At 44.5% G+C, this 17,787-nt stretch overlaps 10 protein-coding genes across 10 annotated transcripts; 8 read left to right on the plus strand and 2 right to left on the minus strand.

The window, feature by feature from the left end:
• Nucleotides 1–530: 530 nt before the first annotated feature.
• On the plus strand, nucleotides 531–2,799 carry BYT42DRAFT_410582 (uncharacterized protein). Its single transcript, XM_051563435.1, has 7 exons — nucleotides 531–1,100; nucleotides 1,156–1,282; nucleotides 1,367–1,637; nucleotides 1,699–1,737; nucleotides 1,805–1,909; nucleotides 1,971–2,185; nucleotides 2,269–2,799. Exons 1-7 carry the CDS (start codon nucleotides 766–768, stop codon nucleotides 2,572–2,574), a joined length of 1,398 nt encoding a protein of 465 aa, XP_051421812.1. The 5' UTR covers nucleotides 531–765; the 3' UTR covers nucleotides 2,575–2,799.
• Nucleotides 2,800–2,975: 176 nt separating this feature from the next.
• On the plus strand, nucleotides 2,976–3,878 carry BYT42DRAFT_594589 (HIT-like domain-containing protein; the record flags this gene model as incomplete). Its single annotated transcript, XM_051570781.1, has 1 exon — nucleotides 2,976–3,878. The coding sequence occupies one exon, from the start codon at nucleotides 2,976–2,978 to the stop codon at nucleotides 3,876–3,878; it is 903 nt and encodes a 300-aa protein (XP_051421813.1).
• Nucleotides 3,879–4,579: 701 nt separating this feature from the next.
• BYT42DRAFT_466185 (uncharacterized protein) lies at nucleotides 4,580–5,055 on the plus strand (the record flags this gene model as incomplete). Its single annotated transcript, XM_051563508.1, has 2 exons — nucleotides 4,580–4,716; nucleotides 4,854–5,055. Coding segments are annotated over 2 exons (339 nt in total), but the record flags the coding sequence as incomplete, so codon positions are not given.
• Nucleotides 5,044–7,331, plus strand: BYT42DRAFT_594590 (60S ribosomal protein L1-B; the record flags this gene model as incomplete). The annotated part of the gene is made up of 2 exons (XM_051570782.1): nucleotides 5,044–5,059; nucleotides 6,691–7,331. 2 exons carry the CDS (start codon nucleotides 5,044–5,046, stop codon nucleotides 7,329–7,331), a joined length of 657 nt encoding a protein of 218 aa, XP_051421815.1.
• A 600-nt stretch (nucleotides 7,332–7,931) lies between these two features.
• Nucleotides 7,932–9,356, plus strand: BYT42DRAFT_576729 (WD40-repeat-containing domain protein). Its single transcript, XM_051569097.1, has 5 exons — nucleotides 7,932–8,113; nucleotides 8,177–8,310; nucleotides 8,382–8,464; nucleotides 8,535–8,946; nucleotides 9,035–9,356. The coding sequence occupies exons 1-5, from the start codon at nucleotides 7,997–7,999 to the stop codon at nucleotides 9,294–9,296; spliced, it is 1,008 nt and encodes a 335-aa protein (XP_051421816.1). The 5' UTR covers nucleotides 7,932–7,996; the 3' UTR covers nucleotides 9,297–9,356.
• BYT42DRAFT_518322 (uncharacterized protein) lies at nucleotides 9,357–10,341 on the minus strand. Its single transcript, XM_051565242.1, has 4 exons — nucleotides 10,207–10,341; nucleotides 10,066–10,128; nucleotides 9,864–9,994; nucleotides 9,357–9,778 (listed from the first exon to the last, which is right to left on the minus strand). The coding sequence occupies exons 3-4, from the start codon at nucleotides 9,935–9,937 to the stop codon at nucleotides 9,460–9,462; spliced, it is 393 nt and encodes a 130-aa protein (XP_051421817.1). The 5' UTR covers nucleotides 9,938–9,994; nucleotides 10,066–10,128; nucleotides 10,207–10,341; the 3' UTR covers nucleotides 9,357–9,459.
• Nucleotides 10,342–10,599: 258 nt separating this feature from the next.
• On the plus strand, nucleotides 10,600–11,754 carry BYT42DRAFT_410897 (uncharacterized protein). The gene is made up of 4 exons (XM_051563436.1): nucleotides 10,600–10,837; nucleotides 11,041–11,237; nucleotides 11,321–11,468; nucleotides 11,541–11,754. Exons 1-4 carry the CDS (start codon nucleotides 10,717–10,719, stop codon nucleotides 11,705–11,707), a joined length of 633 nt encoding a protein of 210 aa, XP_051421818.1. The 5' UTR covers nucleotides 10,600–10,716; the 3' UTR covers nucleotides 11,708–11,754.
• Nucleotides 11,755–11,876: 122 nt separating this feature from the next.
• BYT42DRAFT_594592 (uncharacterized protein) lies at nucleotides 11,877–14,547 on the plus strand (the record flags this gene model as incomplete). The annotated part of the gene is made up of 6 exons (XM_051570783.1): nucleotides 11,877–11,974; nucleotides 12,044–12,780; nucleotides 12,873–13,154; nucleotides 13,188–13,790; nucleotides 13,862–14,342; nucleotides 14,418–14,547. 6 exons carry the CDS (start codon nucleotides 11,877–11,879, stop codon nucleotides 14,545–14,547), a joined length of 2,331 nt encoding a protein of 776 aa, XP_051421819.1.
• A 186-nt stretch (nucleotides 14,548–14,733) lies between these two features.
• BYT42DRAFT_594593 (uncharacterized protein) lies at nucleotides 14,734–15,502 on the minus strand (the record flags this gene model as incomplete). The annotated part of the gene is made up of 4 exons (XM_051570784.1): nucleotides 14,734–14,850; nucleotides 14,911–15,028; nucleotides 15,100–15,311; nucleotides 15,362–15,502. The coding sequence occupies 4 exons, from the start codon at nucleotides 15,500–15,502 to the stop codon at nucleotides 14,734–14,736; spliced, it is 588 nt and encodes a 195-aa protein (XP_051421820.1).
• A 145-nt stretch (nucleotides 15,503–15,647) lies between these two features.
• On the plus strand, nucleotides 15,648–17,744 carry BYT42DRAFT_499097 (uncharacterized protein; the record flags this gene model as incomplete). Its single annotated transcript, XM_051564614.1, has 2 exons — nucleotides 15,648–15,861; nucleotides 15,916–17,744. 2 exons carry the CDS (start codon nucleotides 15,648–15,650, stop codon nucleotides 17,742–17,744), a joined length of 2,043 nt encoding a protein of 680 aa, XP_051421821.1.
• Nucleotides 17,745–17,787: the final 43 nt, after the last annotated feature.

Here is a 17,787-nt window from a genome sequence, read left to right on the forward strand (position 1 = left end):
CGGTTGCAAAATGAACATTTTCCAAACCAATTACTTGGATCAATAAGTTGTGTTGGCGTCAAACCAACATGAGGGGACGCTTTGAAGCAACAGCTTTGTTTCCATCGATTTATGATCAGATGGAAGTTTTTCTGTTCGGGTGTCTGTATGATTTTTCCCGGATTTCTCGCAAATGCTATGCGTTACTATAATCGGTTCGCCCTAAAGAAGAGCAAAAAGTTCTTAGATCGCACAACGACCGACCGTTGCCTGCCGTTCAAGGGCTCAATTTTTTTTTGATGAATTGGGTTCTACCCAGATTGCATCAGAGATTAGTGATATTTCCTGCGTGGTGTAAATCAGTATACAGATTGAATTGTTTCTTGACTTGAAATTCATGTACGGCCAAACAAAACATGGTGACACGTCCAGCCCCGCTGTGCGACAGGACTTGACGGAGCAATCTTCAATTGTGATGAGAAAAAGGCGGAAGAAAATGGGTCAGCTTTTGTAGAGGTCTTGTACTCTTAATGCTTTTATTTTTTATTACGCTTGCATCATCGATTGGGCTTACCAAGGCAATTGATACCAAACGTGCGGGCCAAGGTACAATGATAGAGGCACAGGAAGAGATCGAGTTTTTAACCCCAAATATTTGATTTGCTATTTTTATCTCGCATTTCTAATTGTCTTCACAGGATGCTATTATACAAGAGAACTGGAGAAAATTATCTGTGCCGGTAATTATCGAACCGGTGTCTTATAAACCAAGTGGGACAGATCGCGATGACTTGTTTAATTACTGCGAATCATGTTATTCATTTTTCGATCTCTTTAGGCGGTGAACCAACCAGCAACATTGATGCACCTGTATACGCGTTAAACGTGCCATACAATGTCATAACGTCATTGTCAAACGCAACATGGGAATCGATCGCGGTGAATGGAGTAACCGAAGTACCGAAAACTTCGACAGGTGTTATCATGGCCCCCATCAATTCAAAAGGCGATCGGTTTTACTACCAAGGCGGCCTCACATGTCCAGCATGTCCTCCAAATTCCGGCCATGTCTTTGATCTCAATCGTAGATCATGGCGCAAAGTGAATGATGAGCCTGTTAGGTACGAGAACACGGTTCCTACTTTAGGAAGGTGACTGATTGATTTTATTGGCCAGATATGGCGCGCACGCGTTCCTGGGCAACGACACCATAAATTACTTTGGCGGTGTCAAGGGTGATGTCGAGTTTGGAAACGTCACCAAACCAGGCGTTGTAGATCGATTAAAGATCATCGAAACATCGGTAAATGCTGCCGAGCTTGCCTTGCATTATTCTCCAAGAGGCTGTTCCACTGATCTGTCTTTTTTAATATTTTTTGACTCGCAGAATTTTGTTTCACGGAGCATGCTTCGCACTTCGATAGATTACTACATTCCAGGACTTTATTATCACGCCACAGCGTGGCACCCTGACGACGGTTCACTTACCGTCATTGGTGGACTTATGCATGACAATAAGGACCTTGACAAACCAAAAATACTAATGAATATGACAACCTATCTCTATATCTTGCCATCCAAGAATCTGTATCTCGTCGGACCCCCGAGCCGGGAATCCGTAGTACCCGAGGCACGATTTGGTCATACACTGGTGTATAGTGAGTGGTCCGAGCTTGGATGTTTTATGATAGAGGGTATTTACCAATACGTACATGCTAGATTCCGCAGGACAGGCTGTATTATTTGGAGGATGTGATTGTAAGGGCTTTTCTTACATCGACACAACAGATGTTTTAAATTTATTTTCCAATTTGAATTTCTCTAGTGTCTAACAAGCCAATCGACTCCAATATTTGGACATTTAGTCGTTTTTCATGGACTCCGCGGGCCGCAAAAGGAGAGCCACCATCTCCGAGATGCATGCATTCAGGTACTTTCTAGCCTTCCGAGTTGAGTTGTCATTATGGAGAATTTCTAAAATTTGCGTTCAGTGGTTGTAATTGATGATTATATGGTGGTTCTCTTTGGTAAAAATGGTAACGAGACCTACGTCGACGATCCAGTGAAGGCTTTGAATATGCGAACATGGGAATGGACCAATGAACTCTATCTGGAATCGGTTTCTAGGCCCTCTGTCTCTCCCAACGCTAATGCTAAATCATCCGGTCTAAGCGCTGGAGCCATAGCGGGTATCGTTGTTGGCGCAGTACGTGATCAAGAGCCGTGATGCCACTGCGCTGTAATTGCTGATCTTATTTTTTATTTTATTTTATCAATTGCGCAATCTAGATAGCTGCTGTTATTTTCGTTGTTGCGATCGGTTGGTTGATCACAAGACGAAAGAAAACCCGTCAACAGCTTGCCAACAATGAACGCGTCTCTGAACTTTTAAACCATCATGAACATCCACCCCACTACGACGATCATCTAAATACCAGCTATACCTCTATTTCTTACAATGGTCAAACACCATTCTATAAGAAATCTTTTTTTGGTACGAGAGCGCTGATGTTACCCGACTCTTCATCAGAAGCACGCACTAGCGCCACCAGTATGACACTAATTGGAAAGCTTCAAAAGCCGGATGCTATCTGATCACCCTAGCAGCCAATCTGCTGGGACCTGTCGTACAAAGTCATCATTGTTCTCTGGCCAGCTCTTGTTGATTGAAAAATACAGTACAACTAGGGCGGAGCCCCTTACCCCATATACTCAATTTGCATCGCATAGTTTTTCCATGGAAAGCTGTTGACATATCCATTTCAAAAAGATTACCCAACTTAGACTTGCAATTCGAGTCAAAAAAATGGTCAATAAATGATATCTGTTTCTGCTCAATCTATCAAAAAGATGATCTTTCCTGCGCACTCGGAAGGGTCGAGGCCCATTGGAAGGGTGATCGGCCAATAACTTTCGTATAAATACGCCATCAAAGCCCGATAAACCCAGCAGTCAGTTTTACTTGATCTTCTGTTCCACTATTGCCATTCATCAGTATGAGCTCCATTGACACAATTTTGCAAGAGTTCCGATTTGAGCGTGTTCTCTCCCACGATACTCGTACAAAGCTTCTGTTCGTACTTGGGCAGATCAATGGCGAGAACTGCATTCTCTCGTTTGAGAAATCGCAGTATACCGATGAGGACATTCCACAACTGGCCTGCCAAACGCACGGTTTGACTGACATTACCCAAAACGACATTTATGGTTGGGCTTCGGCTAGAATCACTACCGTGAATCCAGACACACGAGTGAAAATCATTTATCCCGCCACCGATTTGCATATCCGTAAATACGAGCAGCAGGCGCGTTTTCTTATCCAGGAGACTCCCGAACTATTCAAAATGATCACGTGGCCTTACATTCAAAGCTTGGATCCATCGAGAATTCAGTGGGTATACAACATTCTTGAAGGCAAGTCGGAGGCGGAACGAGTCATTTATCGTGATACCGATCCAAAGACGGGATTTGTGATTTTGCCGGATATGAAATGGGACGGTTCCAAAGAATCGCTGTATTGGGTAGTCATTGCAGCACGGGACGATATCTATTCCCTTCGATCACTGACACCAGACCATCTTGACTTGCTGAAAAACATCCGACAAAGGGCATGCCAACTGGCGGAAGAGAAGTTTGGGCTGAAACAAAAACAACTGCGCTTATTTGTCCATTATCAACCGAGCTATTACCACTTTCACGTTCACGTCACCGCTGTATCTTTTGCTGATGCCCCAGGCGTCGTGGCGGGTCAAGCCCACTTGCTGGATACAGTTATTGATAACCTGCAGTTAATGGCGGACTATTACCAGCGCGCCACGCTCCCGTTTGTTGTTGGTGAACGGCATCCTTTGTGCATTGCTTATCAGGCCCAGGAAGATGGGATTGAACGCCAGGAGTAAACATGGAGACGCCTCAGCTTCAATTTTACGAAACGGCTGATGTATAAAAGGTGCATACAAATAAAAGGTTTTGAAAAATTATTCAGATAAAACTGGTTCGTACCTTGTAATGAAAAAGGACATGGGATCAATGACAGTGAGAATTAAAATAGTCTTAATCCGCTAATAACATTGTCGAATCGCATTATTGTATGTTTTTCTCTATCGTGAATGGTTTTTTCTGACGGGATGTCGTCAGCCATGTATAGTCTAGTGACCAGTAAAGGATGATTGTTGATCTACCTGGGGATACAGTAGTAAGCTGACCTGTAGAAGTGAGAGCAAGTAAATTGAAATGTAGCATGATACCCTCGCGTTTTGATTGTATCACCATCGCCACAATAATACTTGTATGCTCGATGTCCTTATGATGTTGCTTGTCATGTTACAATGCTTTTGTCACGTTTTTTATAATTGTCATCGCTCCTTGAGGTGCATCGATTTTTCATAGTTCCGATGATTTGGCTCATTATATCAGTCACATGTTTTATAGACTGCAACATGTTCACAAAATAAGAAAAGGAAAGCATGCGCTTCTTTACTCAATTCCTTCTTTCTATTGTCTCTTGGTATCAAGTTTTCTAATTGTTTTTAACCTTTTATCTTCTTTCACTGCAAGCTTCGAAAAAAATCCTTTTTACTTCTTCAAAACGATAATGTCGGACGAAGCCATGAATAATTCTGATGGAGAAACTGATATGGATTTTTGGTTGGAACGATGCTCCATCTGTTTTGATGCTCCCTTGGAATTATGTTTAGACTACTGTCGCGATCAATATTGCCGACCCTGTTTCCAAAGGTAAAAAAAATCAGCAAACTTGAAAAAGAAGACGAGTAATAAAAGTAACCATTTCGTCCAAAATCTAAATTTTTGATTTGTCTGGCTTGTTTTTCCCCTTGTTTATCCCCCTCCTCTCTTTCAAAACGCACTTTCAGATACGTGACGGAAGTAGTGATCGCATCCTGGGGCCTTAGTGTGACCAAGATCAGATGCCCTGTGTGTCAAGTTCAAATCCCGCAGAGCGAATGGAGCAGATATGTCCCGCTCAGTGTTGTGGAGCAATACAATCGATTCAATCGACCTTATCGCAGTTTCTCACGTTGCTGTCCCAAATGTGAAACCAAAATGGCACCATGTCGTCGTACAAGCAAAGTTCTTCATCGCGGGTAACAGTGGAAAGATACCAATGCATAACTATCCTTATCACTGCCAAAAAAAAAAAAAAAGACTGACACATGTTGTAGCGGCCACAGCATATACGAGGCAATCAAAAACTGGTTAGGTGATTTATCGATCCACGACCCCCATCGAGCCGCCGTGCAACAAATCTATCACATCTTGCAATGTCAAGCTTGGCGGAATTCGACCTTGCCGGAAACCTACAAAAACATCATGATCACACTGCTAAACTATGGGCAACACCATGGCTTGCCAAATTACCGGGATCGGATCCAATCGATCTCATTATTATTTCTGCAACTGGAAATGAAGCCAGAAACCTGGAAAAAACTGCAGTTTGCCCACATTTCTCTTTTCCCGATGATTGACTGGTAAGAAATACAAAACAAGGTCGGTTGATGGTGTGAACATGTGATTCCTGATAATGGTCGATCAAGTTCCACGTGTCATATGACATTCTGCTTGCAGTGTGGCTTTGAAGGGCACCCGAACCAAACATGCGAAGAGTCGATGGAAAAGACTGTAGAACATGGCAAGCTGTCAATAGAAGTGGCAGAAAACCTGAAATGGAAACTGAAGCACAGGTAACAAATCAGAGAATTATCTTTTCCTGGAGAATTAATAAGAAGGGTTGTAACGGTGAATTTCACATCTACGTAGTCGCCGATGCCCGAACTGTTCCATTATGATCAACCGAGAGGATGGCTGCAATCGTATGGATTGTTCACTGTGTGGGTTTAGTTTTTGTTGGGAATGTCGGTTGCCATGGTCGGAGGTAACGAAGCTGCCGAAAAAAAAAATGCGACCTTTTATTCATCCAGAAATAGAAATGCGGATTTTATCATTGTTCGGTGACCGGAAATGCGACACCTATTGATGTCAGCCACTCAAAGGTAATTTGTTCAGAAAGTAACAAGTGTATGAACGGCTCCCGTGCTTATCTCTTATATATGCAGGCCGAACTTGGCGTTCCCAATGTCAGTGTGATTGAATCTCTTGCGTTTACATCAGGCGGCGTCAATGTTTGACGTGGTCACATGATGAGTGTTTTGTTGTTTACCCATTTTAAAAGCGTACTGTTACAGTGCGTGCGATAGCCCCTGCATCACTTTTGACTTTTATAGCAACTAGGAATTAATTCAGCATTTAAAGTTTGACTTGACTGATCTTATTGTTACTTGACATATTACTATCACTTCTTTTATGATGAAATACATCATCTTTTTTCCATTGTTTCGTTCTGCCAAACATCTGGAGAACAAAAAAATTAAAAAAAATTTAATCCCAAGTAAATGAATCCGAGTCACACTCAGGGTCGGCCCCATGGTTCAGGGCGGAGTTGCGCGACAAGATCGCAATATTAACGAAAGGTGCCTGTCAAGCTGATGGATCCTTCCTTTCCCTCTATCCATCATGAGGTAATACCATCCATCCATCCATTCATCCATCCGTCCATCCATCAAAGGATCCATTCACATAGGATGGAGCATTAATCCTTGAAAAAGATGTGGATATTGCCATGGATCATATCACATCGTGCATGTTGTGTGGAGATATATTAAAACCGGTTTCTCATTTCTTCCAATAGCAAAGTCACCGGTTCCGCCGTCCGTGAGGCTATCAAGAATATCTTCGCTGACTCCCAGGAGAAGAAGCGTAACTTCACTGAAACCATCGAACTCCAGATTGGTTTGAAGAACTACGATCCCCAGCGTGATAAGCGTTTCTCTGGTACCATCAAGCTCCCCAACATTCCCCGTCCCAACTTGTCGGTCTGTGTTTTGGGTGATGCTTTCCACTGTGATCAAGCCAAGGCCATTGGCATGGAATTCCAGTCCGTTGATGACTTGAAGAAGCTCAACAAGAACAAGAAGCTCATCAAGAAGCTCGCCAAGAAGTACGATGCTTTCCTTGCTTCCGAAGCTTTGATTAAGCAGATTCCCCGTCTCTTGGGTCCCGGTCTCCACAAGGTTGGCAAGTTCCCTACCCCCGTCTCTCACAACGATGACTTGAACGCCAAGGCCAACGAGATCCGCGCCACCATCAAGTTCCAGTTGAAGAAGGTTCTCTGTTTGGGTGTTGCCGTCGGTCACGTTGCCATGACTGAGGATCAGCTCACTGCCAACATCTTGTTGTCCGTCAACTTCCTTGTCTCTTTGCTCAAGAAGAACTGGCAGAACGTCAAGTCTTTGTACTTGAAGTCTACCATGGGCAAGCCCCAGCGTCTCTACTAATTTATTTGCATGCATTTTATTCAATCAACCATTAAAATGATGTGAAAAATTCTTTGTTTTTTGCTGGATACTTGTCGTCTATTTCTCAGTGTTGTTTTAATTAAAGTTTGGCGATATCTGTGATAAAACTTGGGTTTGGGGAACATGCAAGTCGAAAAGGGACAGAAACTGTTATTTACAGAAATCGTGTTCACTTTGTCGTTTCATTCAATCGCCGCGTAATCCTATCATGTTAAAAGCTATTGAGCAATGAATAACATTGCAACTAAATTACCTGCCAGTAATATAAAGATACCAGAGGCATCAGCGTATCACAGGGGAGGCTTAAAAAAGCCAAAGCAGATGATCGCAAACATCATTGTGCTAGCTAATCGTAAGAGCTAGATTCTTCATGTCCCAAATCAGGAACCTTGTCTGCGCATTTATAGTGCGTCACTAACAGTACATTCTACTGGACCCTTTTGCAATGGAGCCGTCTACAAGGTAAGAGCAGCTTTTTGTTAAATACGCTACGTTGCATTATCATGGTGGGGAAAAGTGGCTTTTTATTTTAAAACGGCGCTCTGGGGACCAGAGGAATAATTTTTGTTGGAGAGCGCTGCTCGATTGATGGTGGCGCCGAACCAGCCGAAGCAGGAATTGAGTATCCCTTATTTTTTTTTGAAATGCAAGAAACAGCAAATGCTCAGTACGAAATTGCCGATCCACCAAAGGATGGCATCTCTTCGCTGGCTTTCTGTCCCGTGGACTCTCGATATCTCATCGCTTCTTCCTGGGATCAAGTAAGCCGGATTCGCCGAAGCGTCCTCCTAAACTTGGCATACTTACCGCGTTTGCCCTATTAGACAGCACGCATTTACGACATTGAATCGAACCAGACAAAAGCACAATTTGATCATGAAAGCGCTGTTCTGAGCGCCTGTTTTGGCAACGATAGTCAGCAGGCATTTAGTGGAAGTGTGGATAAAAAAGTGAGACTGTAACGTATATACTACCAGCGTCAAGCACTCGCGGGATATAATGAAAATTGACAGGGAATTGGAATGTTAGATTGGACGTTGAGACAGTCACCACAAAGGTTTTGGGACAGCATGACGAAGCAGTGCGATCGGTTCGCTGGAGTAGCAATACAAGTAAGCGTCCTTTGTTATGCTTCATTGCTTTTTCCCGTGCATGGATCGCTAATGGGTATTCGCTTGGTAGACAATCTGTATACCGGCTCATGGGACAAGACCCTTTGCGTGTGGGATCCTCGTAACGATACTCCACTTGTTTCAAAGCATGATTTACCGCAGAAAGTATTTGATATGGATTTGCAAGATAACACTTTAATTCTGGCCATGGCGAACCGCCAGATCTACGTATACGATATTCGCAACATGAATGAACCTCAACAGACCAGAGAATCCACCTTGCGCTACATGCTACGGTCAATTCGACTAATGCCAAACGGTGAGGGTTATGCTTGCTCATCTGTCGAAGGTCGTGTTGCTCTCGAATTCTTTGATCAGTCACCCGAAGTCCAGGCGAAAAAATACGCGTTCAAATCCCATCGACAAACCATCAACGAAACCGAAATCGTGTATCCTGTCAATGCATTGGCTTACCATCCTATGTAAGTTTTTCTCTCCTATGATGTAAAACCTGTTATTTTCATTCTTATTCATCTCTGCGGTATCTATCCTGTTCTTTCATATTTGCAGCCATGGTACGTTTGCGTCAGGTGGGTCGGATTGTGTGGTAAGCATCTGGGACGGTGTCCATAGAAAGCGCATCAGACAGTTCCCTCGGTATCCCGACGAAATTTCTAGCTTGGCATTTAGCCCGGATGGCAAGGTGCTGGCAGTAGCAAGCAGTTATACATTTGATGAAGGTGAACGTGACCACTCCCCCGACGCCATCTTCATTCGTCCCTTGGGTGATAATGATTGTAAACCTCGTTCAGCCACCGTAAACGGTAACTAAATAAACACCACCAAGAAACCCCCATTCAAATTCGAATAAAAACCAGAGTACTGAGCTCCAATGTATCAACATATATAAAACTTTGCAAACTAGAAATACAGGACGAAGGATAGAAAGGTATGTGGAAAGAAAAATGTACAATGGGTGGGTGTTTTGAATGCAATTACTTCAGAGGAATACCAGCCGCTGATAAGATGCTCCATCGGATCATGGACAGTTCTCTCTCTACCTGATCCTCATTCTTTTGACTTTTGCGCCTTTTGCCCACGGCCAAAATATGTGGATAGCAGCAAATGGCATTCTTTACGAGATATTTCTCAATGGCCGCTTTGGATTCCGAGAATGCCTTTGGAGACAGTTTGTCGCATTTCGTCAGCACTACTTGATACGATAGCGCGCTTTCATCCAAGTGGTTCATTAACTGACAATCAGTGGATTTGAGACCGGCGGTAGGATCGAGGAGTAGAAAGATGCGTTTCAATCTGTGTCATCCGCTCAGTCTCGTTTGTTTCCCCCCAATGTCTCATCCATTTCTTTTTTTTTTCTTAAAGTTGGATGGGTACTTACTGTGTTCTTTCTGCAAAGTATCCCATGGATAGCTCGCCCCACTCTTCGCGAGATCGGAAACCGTATCCAGGCATGTCCACCAACGTTAATCGACCAGCGATATCAAAAAAGTTCAAGAGACGTGTGTGGCCCTGGTAAGAAAAAACACAGGCATGCTTTTTAGTATGGACAATATCAATTTCACAGCACTCTGACGACTTACTGGTTTGCTGGAAGTTTTGACTAATTTGTGATTATTGGTCAACAGATTAATTAAAGTTGATTTCTATATAAAGGTGAACAAAGGTCATTCAGCGTGCTTGGATCAAAATTCAATGTTTTTGTTCTGATCTAGACAGCTTACCCCAACGTTGCTTCTTCCAACAAATGCAATTTCTGGAATGTTGGGCAGATTAGGAGCCTGATGTACTTGCGATATACTTTTGATGAACTGGACAGGTTTTCGAAACACCTTATTGGCTGCGGATAACTCGGCAGCAGTCGGCATCACCGGTTCCGGAAAGGCGACAAGCTCAAATGATTTGTTATTCGTGGTCTTGAGATTGTTGGTACGATTTACGGGTTGCCGCATGGCTAACGACGTATGGGTATGGAACTGGCATCGTCGGAGGAAATTCATTAGGTGGAATGACAGGTACGATTATGTGGTGATAGCCAAAAGCCACTCAATATGAAGGGAAAACGCAAAAAGCAAAACCCGCGTGCCAACCCGGCTGAATTAAGAGCCCGACTTGGAGGTCGACCTGCCAAATGTGGGTTATGCGCACTCAGTAGTTTGCTACACCTTGTCTTTTTCCCTTTCCCTCCCCTCCCCCCAATCAAGTAGTCTTGGGACGGCTTTCATTTGCAGGCCATGTCTTCCGCCAAATTGCAACAGATATCCAGAGATATAGAAGTAGCCCGCTGCAAAGGGAATTGGCAGGCTATTCCCGAGCTTGCACGACGTTATAAAAAGTATAACCCAGACGGCACAGGTAATAATAACGAAAACAGCATGCCTCCTCATCACAGCATGCAGCCCCCCAGCAACAATGCCACGGTGTCTACTACCGACATGCAAATAAGAAAAGATGTTGTATTGCACCAAAGGCGGCATGCTTCTGATGGCTTTTTTGAACCTTTATATAAGCAAGACCCCACACTGAACCGTACTTACCGATCGTTCACCTATTAATAGTCACGGAACAAACCATACTGGCAGAAGCAAGTCTATCTCAACTGGTAGCATCACAGTCGGTCGCCGATTACAGCCACGATTCACCAACTCACATCAGTCTCGATGAACGCCTCGACCCAAATGCCATCAAATCGGTTCAAAACCAATTACGTGCTGTGCTTCAGTTGCCAGACGATCAAAACCATCCGCAGAAAGAGGTACAGAAAATTATGACGACATGGATATAAACTGGAACAGCAGTTTAAATTGATGGTTGTTTTTGTCTGTCGTCATCATGCAGTTTGCCAATATCGTCATGGCACGGTCCTACTTCGAGTGCGGCGAATACGAAAAAACGTTAGAAATTGTCGAAAAATTATCCTTCAACAGAGAAGACGTCAGTGAAGGTTACGGATTTGTTCTCTTTTTACAAGCGAGGACAGTGAAAGGTATGAGCGAATTTACGGAGTAATATGTCAGCTTGAGTTGACTGAGATTTAATGCATGTACATTTCTCAAAGCCATATCACTTGAAATATTGGGGAACATCGATGCGGCTCTACAAAGTTATGAAGGCATTGTGAATTTGTTGAACGAGGGAATTCATGTACCGAGGGAACGAGTGTTGGCGGATTGGGCTGAAAATGCATTGTATCGAGGCTCACTGTTAGCTCTTCGCGAAGGGTGAGTATGCTCTGCCATCTGGACAAGGCTGATCAAAGAGCTCAGTAACCAATCAACGGAATTGAACACCGCCGTATAGATCCATCTTGAACACATCATCGATTCTTGAAATCTTGCGTGCCTATCAGAAGCTCACGGCGACTCAGTCCACATCATGGCGTATCAGCAAGCGTATGGTCATCACGCGTTATTCGCTTCGCTTCCTTTCCGATGCTTACAAGCGAGGGGATTACACTCCGCCAGCCGATGCCCAAAGCGGAGAATCTACAAAGTAAGTATAAATGCTGTAGAGAATGGACGATTGTGTCGCAGGCATGGTGGGCTAATGATTCTTTTTTAGCGAGGGACCACAATATGATCGTCAAATGTTCACGATGGAGAGCGTACAGCTGCATACGATTTACGAAAAGATGCTTTTCTCACAAACCAGCTTCCCGCGAGCAGGAGAGTTGAATGACTTGATGAATGAATATGTGGATCAGTTAGCGAATGATTTCGAAGTTATCGGGCTAACGACGCAGGATCTGTGGGGCTTTGTTGAGGTGCTGGATCGGGCAGCGCAAAAGACGTTTAACTCACCGCGCATCACACGCCACCTATTCCATGCTCTGGTGCGATTGGGAGAATATGAAGAAGCATGTCATGCGCTTCACTCTTACATGTACCTGGTCGGTCTCACATCGCAGGCATGGGAGGAGTCTCGGTTGAACAGCGAAGCTTTGGCTACAGATACGCAAGGCAGAAGCATCCCCATTCCGAATATCAATGAAGATGTGGACGAGATCACCGATCAAGGTACCACAGAGGAAGGCGAGCCCCCTCATTCCATTGCGTCTATGCGAAGCCCCGAAAAAGAAGCTCCTCAAGATACGATTCGTGTCCTCCTGACGGCTGTCAAAATGTATTGCAAGGAACTCCGTCAAGGCGTGCAAGCGGTAGAGATTGCCGAAATCGCCCGCAGCATCATGAAGAAATTACCAAAGAAAGACGCTCAGCATACCGAAGAATCCTGGAATACTCTGTCTGCTCAGGTTTATCGTGCTGTAGGTGTGGCTTACAGCTTACTCGCTTGTCAAAGTAAGTATTTTGCAGAAGGCCCTTTCCGACTAGAAACTGAGCGCTGATAACCTTTTTTTTTTTTTGTGCCTTGCTTATTTGCAAAACTTCAGCCTACGATCCAGCGCTACGACCGAATTATCACAAGCGTGCCTCGAAATACCTAACATTATCGAACCAACTGGATCCCAATGTGTGGGAAACTTATTATCAGATGGCACTTCAACAAGCCGATATGCGCGATATTCGTCAGGCGGTTCAATCCATCACCAAAGCGCTTCAAGCGAATCCTACCCATGTGCCATCCTGGCATTTGCTTACGTTGGCTTGCTCTTGTCCAATTCAAAACGATTTCCAGCAAGCGCTGAAAACATGTGAAATGGGACTGCAATACAGTCAGCCAGAAACCACGGATGATGTTTCGCAAGGAAATGGGTTGGATAACAAGATTAACGGCACCCATGATGAATGCGAGCAACAAATCCTTCTGCAAATGACTCATACCATGCTGCTGGATGCTGTAGAAGGTCCGGATGCGGCTTTGGAGTTGCAAGAAGCATTATTCACCACGTATGCAAAGATATCGAATAATGACACGAGCACAAGCACGACAAATTCCGTGCAAGATTCTTATCATCAAGCGCAGAATGGCATGGTGATCTCGGGCTCTCTCGGTAATTTGAGCGAAGTGCAATTGGCGGAACAGAAACGCCGTGGTCGCAGCGCCAGCAGTAGTGTGGTCGGAAGTGAGCGAACTGATCAGTTGGCGATGCCAGCGTCTCGATCCCATGATAATGTTCACGGTAACAGTACACTCGCCAGTCGAGCCCACTCCGTTTCTTCATTCCAAGGTCCCGAAGCCGGCAACAAACTGGCGGTTCCCAGCGAACCTGCCGTGCATAAACATCATCACTTGCATTTATTCGGTTCAAGAAGTAGTTCTCGGAGGATGAAAAAGGACGATGCCGCGTCCGAGAAAGAATCGGTGCACAAGAATGCCAGTACGGGAACTTTATCACCCAATGTGTATGGTAAGCGGGAGGAGACATTTTTTGTCTTTTTTGAATTCTCTATTAACGGTTCGTTCAAACATTGGACATAGAAAATCGGGTCTATCAATCGCTTAATAATTCCGCCACTTCTCTTCACAGTACCGCCCCTTCCATTGTCAATGTAAAAGGCATCTTACAACCTAGTTCAATCCCGACCCGACCGACCACGCGCAGTCGACTGAGACAGCAACGGTCGAAACGAATTCTATCGAATTTATGGTTATTAAGCGCATCGTCGTTCTTGAATGCGGGGAAACTAGACGAAGCACTGAAAGCCATTGAGGAAGCAGAAAATGTGGATTGGACAACCAACCCCCGTGTCTGGTACCTGCTTGGACGGTTCCGATTGCAAGAAAATCAACCGGACCAAGCAATTGCAGCTTTCGAGAAAGGCCTGGTGGCGAATCCTATGGATATTGAATGTCGTGTTTGGCTGGCCAAAACCCACATGGAAATGGGTGCCTTGGAACTAGCAGAAGGCATATTGGACATGCTCACCAAAGGCAATGGATGGGATTGTGCAGAAGCTTGGTAAGTATGCGGAAAATCTATGTGTAGACCCGGCTGAGCAGAAATCACTCATGATGTCATTTGTTTTATGCTCAGGTTTTACCTTGGCGAAGTGTATCGTCGAACCGACCGTGTGGATCAAACGAAGGATTGTTTATTCTACGCATTGGATTTAGAAAACACACGACCGATACAGCCATTTTCAGTTTTGCCACGATGTGTTTAAAAAATGGGGAAGAAAAATAAAATAACAAGAACACTAATATTTACAATAATCAATCAAAATAAAGGACAGTGGTTAGCCGAACCATGGTCGGAAAAAGAACATGTAGAAAACCAAATGATGAGAGGATGATGAATGCTGTGGGTTTTGGGTGATAAAACTTGGAAGTAACCGATTCCAAGAGGTATATCATGGTAAACTATACGATGATTGGTCATCATTGGTCTGTAGTTTCCTCATTTCGTTAAAGGCGCGTGTAAAGAAGGGCCTGATTTCGTTGATTTCCATCAGTGATAAATTATTCATCTACAGCATCCAATTTTGATGAGCATGGAAACGATTATTTGAAGACAAAAAGTTACTTACACCCAGCCATTTATCATCGAGTTCTCCAAGACCTTTTCTTGCTTTAAACTGTCGCGTTTCTCGCAAATCTTTCAGCAATCGTCGTACTTCTGACGCGTTGGGCAGGTCATCCGAAGCACTATGCAACGAATTAAAAATGAATAAACACAAACATTAAAAAATCAAGTACATCGTGACATTTATAAGTACCATTCTAGTATCATTTGCGACATTTCCATATAGTGGAATGGAAGCGCGCTGAATTCGGGATGGTTTTCTTCCTCCTCCAGACGCTTTGTCAGTGATTCGACCGTGAGCCAGTCCGGTGGGACAATGCTGCACTTTTGATTCTTCTTCATTAATAGGGCTAGCCACAAGGGTACCACAGTACGAACAGGTGGTCGAAAAGGTCCTACAGGATGCTGGATTCCCAGTTTTGTCAGTTCAGGCTGTTCCTTGTGATTTTCGTCACAGCCGTTCTGGTCATGCTTACCTGGATAAGATCCAGACGTGGTAATTTGTATTTCGGGATAATGGCGATACTTTCATTTCCTGCCAAAAACTCGATTTCGCGCGGTGTAAATGCCGTTTGATGCGATCGTGGCAGAGCCATGTATATTGATTCAGAGGAACAAGCAAGATGTAGAAAAAAAAAGCTCGTCACTTTCAGAATGCTTCGAATCGATTTTTTTTTTGTGTGCCGCGTTGGCCATGATCTTATATTGAAACTCAGGAAACCGAAGGTCTGTCAACGGGCCATGGCGTCAGATGATCACTTTAGCATCGCCGTGCCTCGCCAACCGTTCTCATATCCACCGGCTTTTCAACATGCCGGCTTATTCACTAACCCGAGAAAATGGTCTTGGTGGCACTTGCTAACGGTTGCCATTGCATTGCTTGCATTAGCAGAAGCTTTCTTTGTCCTTATTGCGAATGCCCGTCTTCAAGCTAAACTATCGCCGATCCGCGTGGGTAAGCACTCCATAAACTATCGCCAGGCACCACCGAACTAAACCAAAAAGATAGATTTGCGGGAATATCCGAGCATTCAATATCATCCGCTGGACACCAAAAAGCCGCTGAATTTACCAAAAAATACTCGTGTCTACCATGTGGCTAAAGAATTCGGACCTGCCAGTATGGGTGGCATGGGAATGATTCTCACTGCCATCACTACCGCCCAGCAACAGACAGGCCTAGTTCAGGTCTCGGTGGTGCTTCCCTATTACTCCTTTTTGAAAAGTGATCATATCGAATTCGTCGTCAACCTCGCCGTAGATGTCCGTGAAGGATGGTCACAGCGACCCGTTTCTGTTCCGTTCCAAGTCTCTCGTCTCGAGTTTTTAGTCGACAACGTACCAATACCGGTGTACTTGATTGGGCCCGCGCAACGTCATTCACCCTTTGATCTGGCATTTCAGGCCTCAGATGCACTACAAATATATTACTCACCCAAGGGACTACCACAAGAATGGAAAGATCTATATTTCGTCAAAGCAGCCGCTGCTTTTCTTCTGCATCAGGCTTCTGCTAAATCCGGCGAGACAGATTCAGGCGTTGATCTGGTTCATCTCCATGGTGCTACCAATGCCTACATAGCCTATTGGCTTACCCATCGCTCCAATCCACGCCACACTCGTTCACCGGCCATTGTATATACTCTGCACGACTATCTGGATGAATTGGAATACAGCAATACGATCCCCAATGTACACAAATTCTTGGACAACACCAATGATACCAATTTACAGCGTTACATGCATCAAGGGCGCTTATTCATGTCCAGTTTGGCTATTGATCAAGCGAATGTGGCGACATTTGTAAGCCGCGCGATGGCACAAGACTTGGTGGAGGACAAACTCGATTTCCATTACAAAGACTTGGTCATGGATAGCATTTTACGAAAAACGGAACAAGGTCGCTTTTTTGGTGTGACCAATGGTGTCGATCCGGGTTTGCTGAATCCCTTTATCAACTCTCAGCTCACCCTCTATAATTTCCAATATCCTGCGTTTGCACGACGGTTACTGGATCAACATGTGTTCCAACAACATCCTGACGCTTTGTCTTCCGAATCAGATATACCAATCAGTTGGTCTTTGTCTTCCAACGCGGAAGATTTGGTTTCAACAGCCAAAAAGCGAGCCAAAGAGTGGTTGATTGGCAAGGACATGTTGAAAGAACAGGATCTCGATCGACCCGTGGTATTATACGTTGGCCGGTTTCAGTATAACAAAGGACTGGAGATCTTTGACGAAGCTTGCCAATATTTCGCGCGTTTTAACATGATGTTTGTGATCATCGGCCAACCTAACAATTATCCCTTGCAGTGGGTTAAAGCATTGGAAGATCGGTACCCTAAGCATGTCAAGGTCATGTCGACGCTTGAAGAGCAACTGGAATGGCTGGTCTATTACCGTGCAGCCGCCGACTTTGTCTTTGTGCCAAGCTTGACGGAAAGTTTCGGTCTCGTCGCCGTCGAAGGCTTACTGTTTGGCGCGCCTGTCATCAGTACAGGCGTAGGTGGTTTAGGTGAATTCCTCATCGATCGTCCATCCCAGCGCTCTGCTGATCTCGTTACTGTCCAACCAACTGCTTCAGGTGCTACTGTCGTCGGTCACGCAAAATACAATGCGTATATATTTCAACCCTCCACCCTCGAAGCAAGTATTGCTGACGCTCACCAAGACTATCAACGGTATCGTGGTGATTGCTATCTTCACGAAGAATCTATTCTGCGCATGATGTTAAATGCCTTTTCCCTTGGCTGGTCCCGATCAGGTCAACAAGGCCCGGTGTATGACTATTTGCGTCTGTACGAGCTGGCAATATCGGATCATGCTTCGAAAACATAATATAATGGGTCTTTGTTCTGCCTACATTAGAAGCTCGGGCATA

The sequence above is a fragment of the Radiomyces spectabilis genome, assembly GCF_025331425.1.
Source record: "Radiomyces spectabilis strain NRRL 2753 chromosome Unknown BYT42scaffold_9, whole genome shotgun sequence".
NCBI classification, from domain to species: Eukaryota; Fungi; Mucoromycota; class Mucoromycetes; order Mucorales; family Radiomycetaceae; genus Radiomyces; species Radiomyces spectabilis.

Coding starts and splice junctions, on each gene's coding strand:
- BYT42DRAFT_410582 (XM_051563435.1), top strand. CDS start 766: ATGACTTGTTTAATTACTGCGAATCATGTTATTCATTTTTCGATCTCT. Junction 1,101..1,155: donor GTGAATGATGAGCCTGTTAG/GTACGAGAACAC, acceptor TTTATTGGCCAG/ATATGGCGCGCACGCGTTCC. Junction 2,186..2,268: donor CGGGTATCGTTGTTGGCGCA/GTACGTGATCAA, acceptor TGCGCAATCTAG/ATAGCTGCTGTTATTTTCGT.
- BYT42DRAFT_576729 (XM_051569097.1), top strand. CDS start 7,997: ATGCAAGAAACAGCAAATGCTCAGTACGAAATTGCCGATCCACCAAAG. Junction 8,311..8,381: donor GTGGATAAAAAAGTGAGACT/GTAACGTATATA, acceptor TTGGAATGTTAG/ATTGGACGTTGAGACAGTCA. Junction 8,465..8,534: donor TCGCTGGAGTAGCAATACAA/GTAAGCGTCCTT, acceptor TTCGCTTGGTAG/ACAATCTGTATACCGGCTCA.
- BYT42DRAFT_518322 (XM_051565242.1), bottom strand. CDS start 9,937: ATGCCTGGATACGGTTTCCGATCTCGCGAAGAGTGGGGCGAGCTATCC. Junction 9,779..9,863: donor TACTTTGCAGAAAGAACACA/GTAAGTACCCAT, acceptor CGGATGACACAG/ATTGAAACGCATCTTTCTAC.
- BYT42DRAFT_410897 (XM_051563436.1), top strand. CDS start 10,717: ATGTCTTCCGCCAAATTGCAACAGATATCCAGAGATATAGAAGTAGCC. Junction 10,838..11,040: donor GTATAACCCAGACGGCACAG/GTAATAATAACG, acceptor ACCTATTAATAG/TCACGGAACAAACCATACTG. Junction 11,238..11,320: donor AAAACCATCCGCAGAAAGAG/GTACAGAAAATT, acceptor GTCATCATGCAG/TTTGCCAATATCGTCATGGC.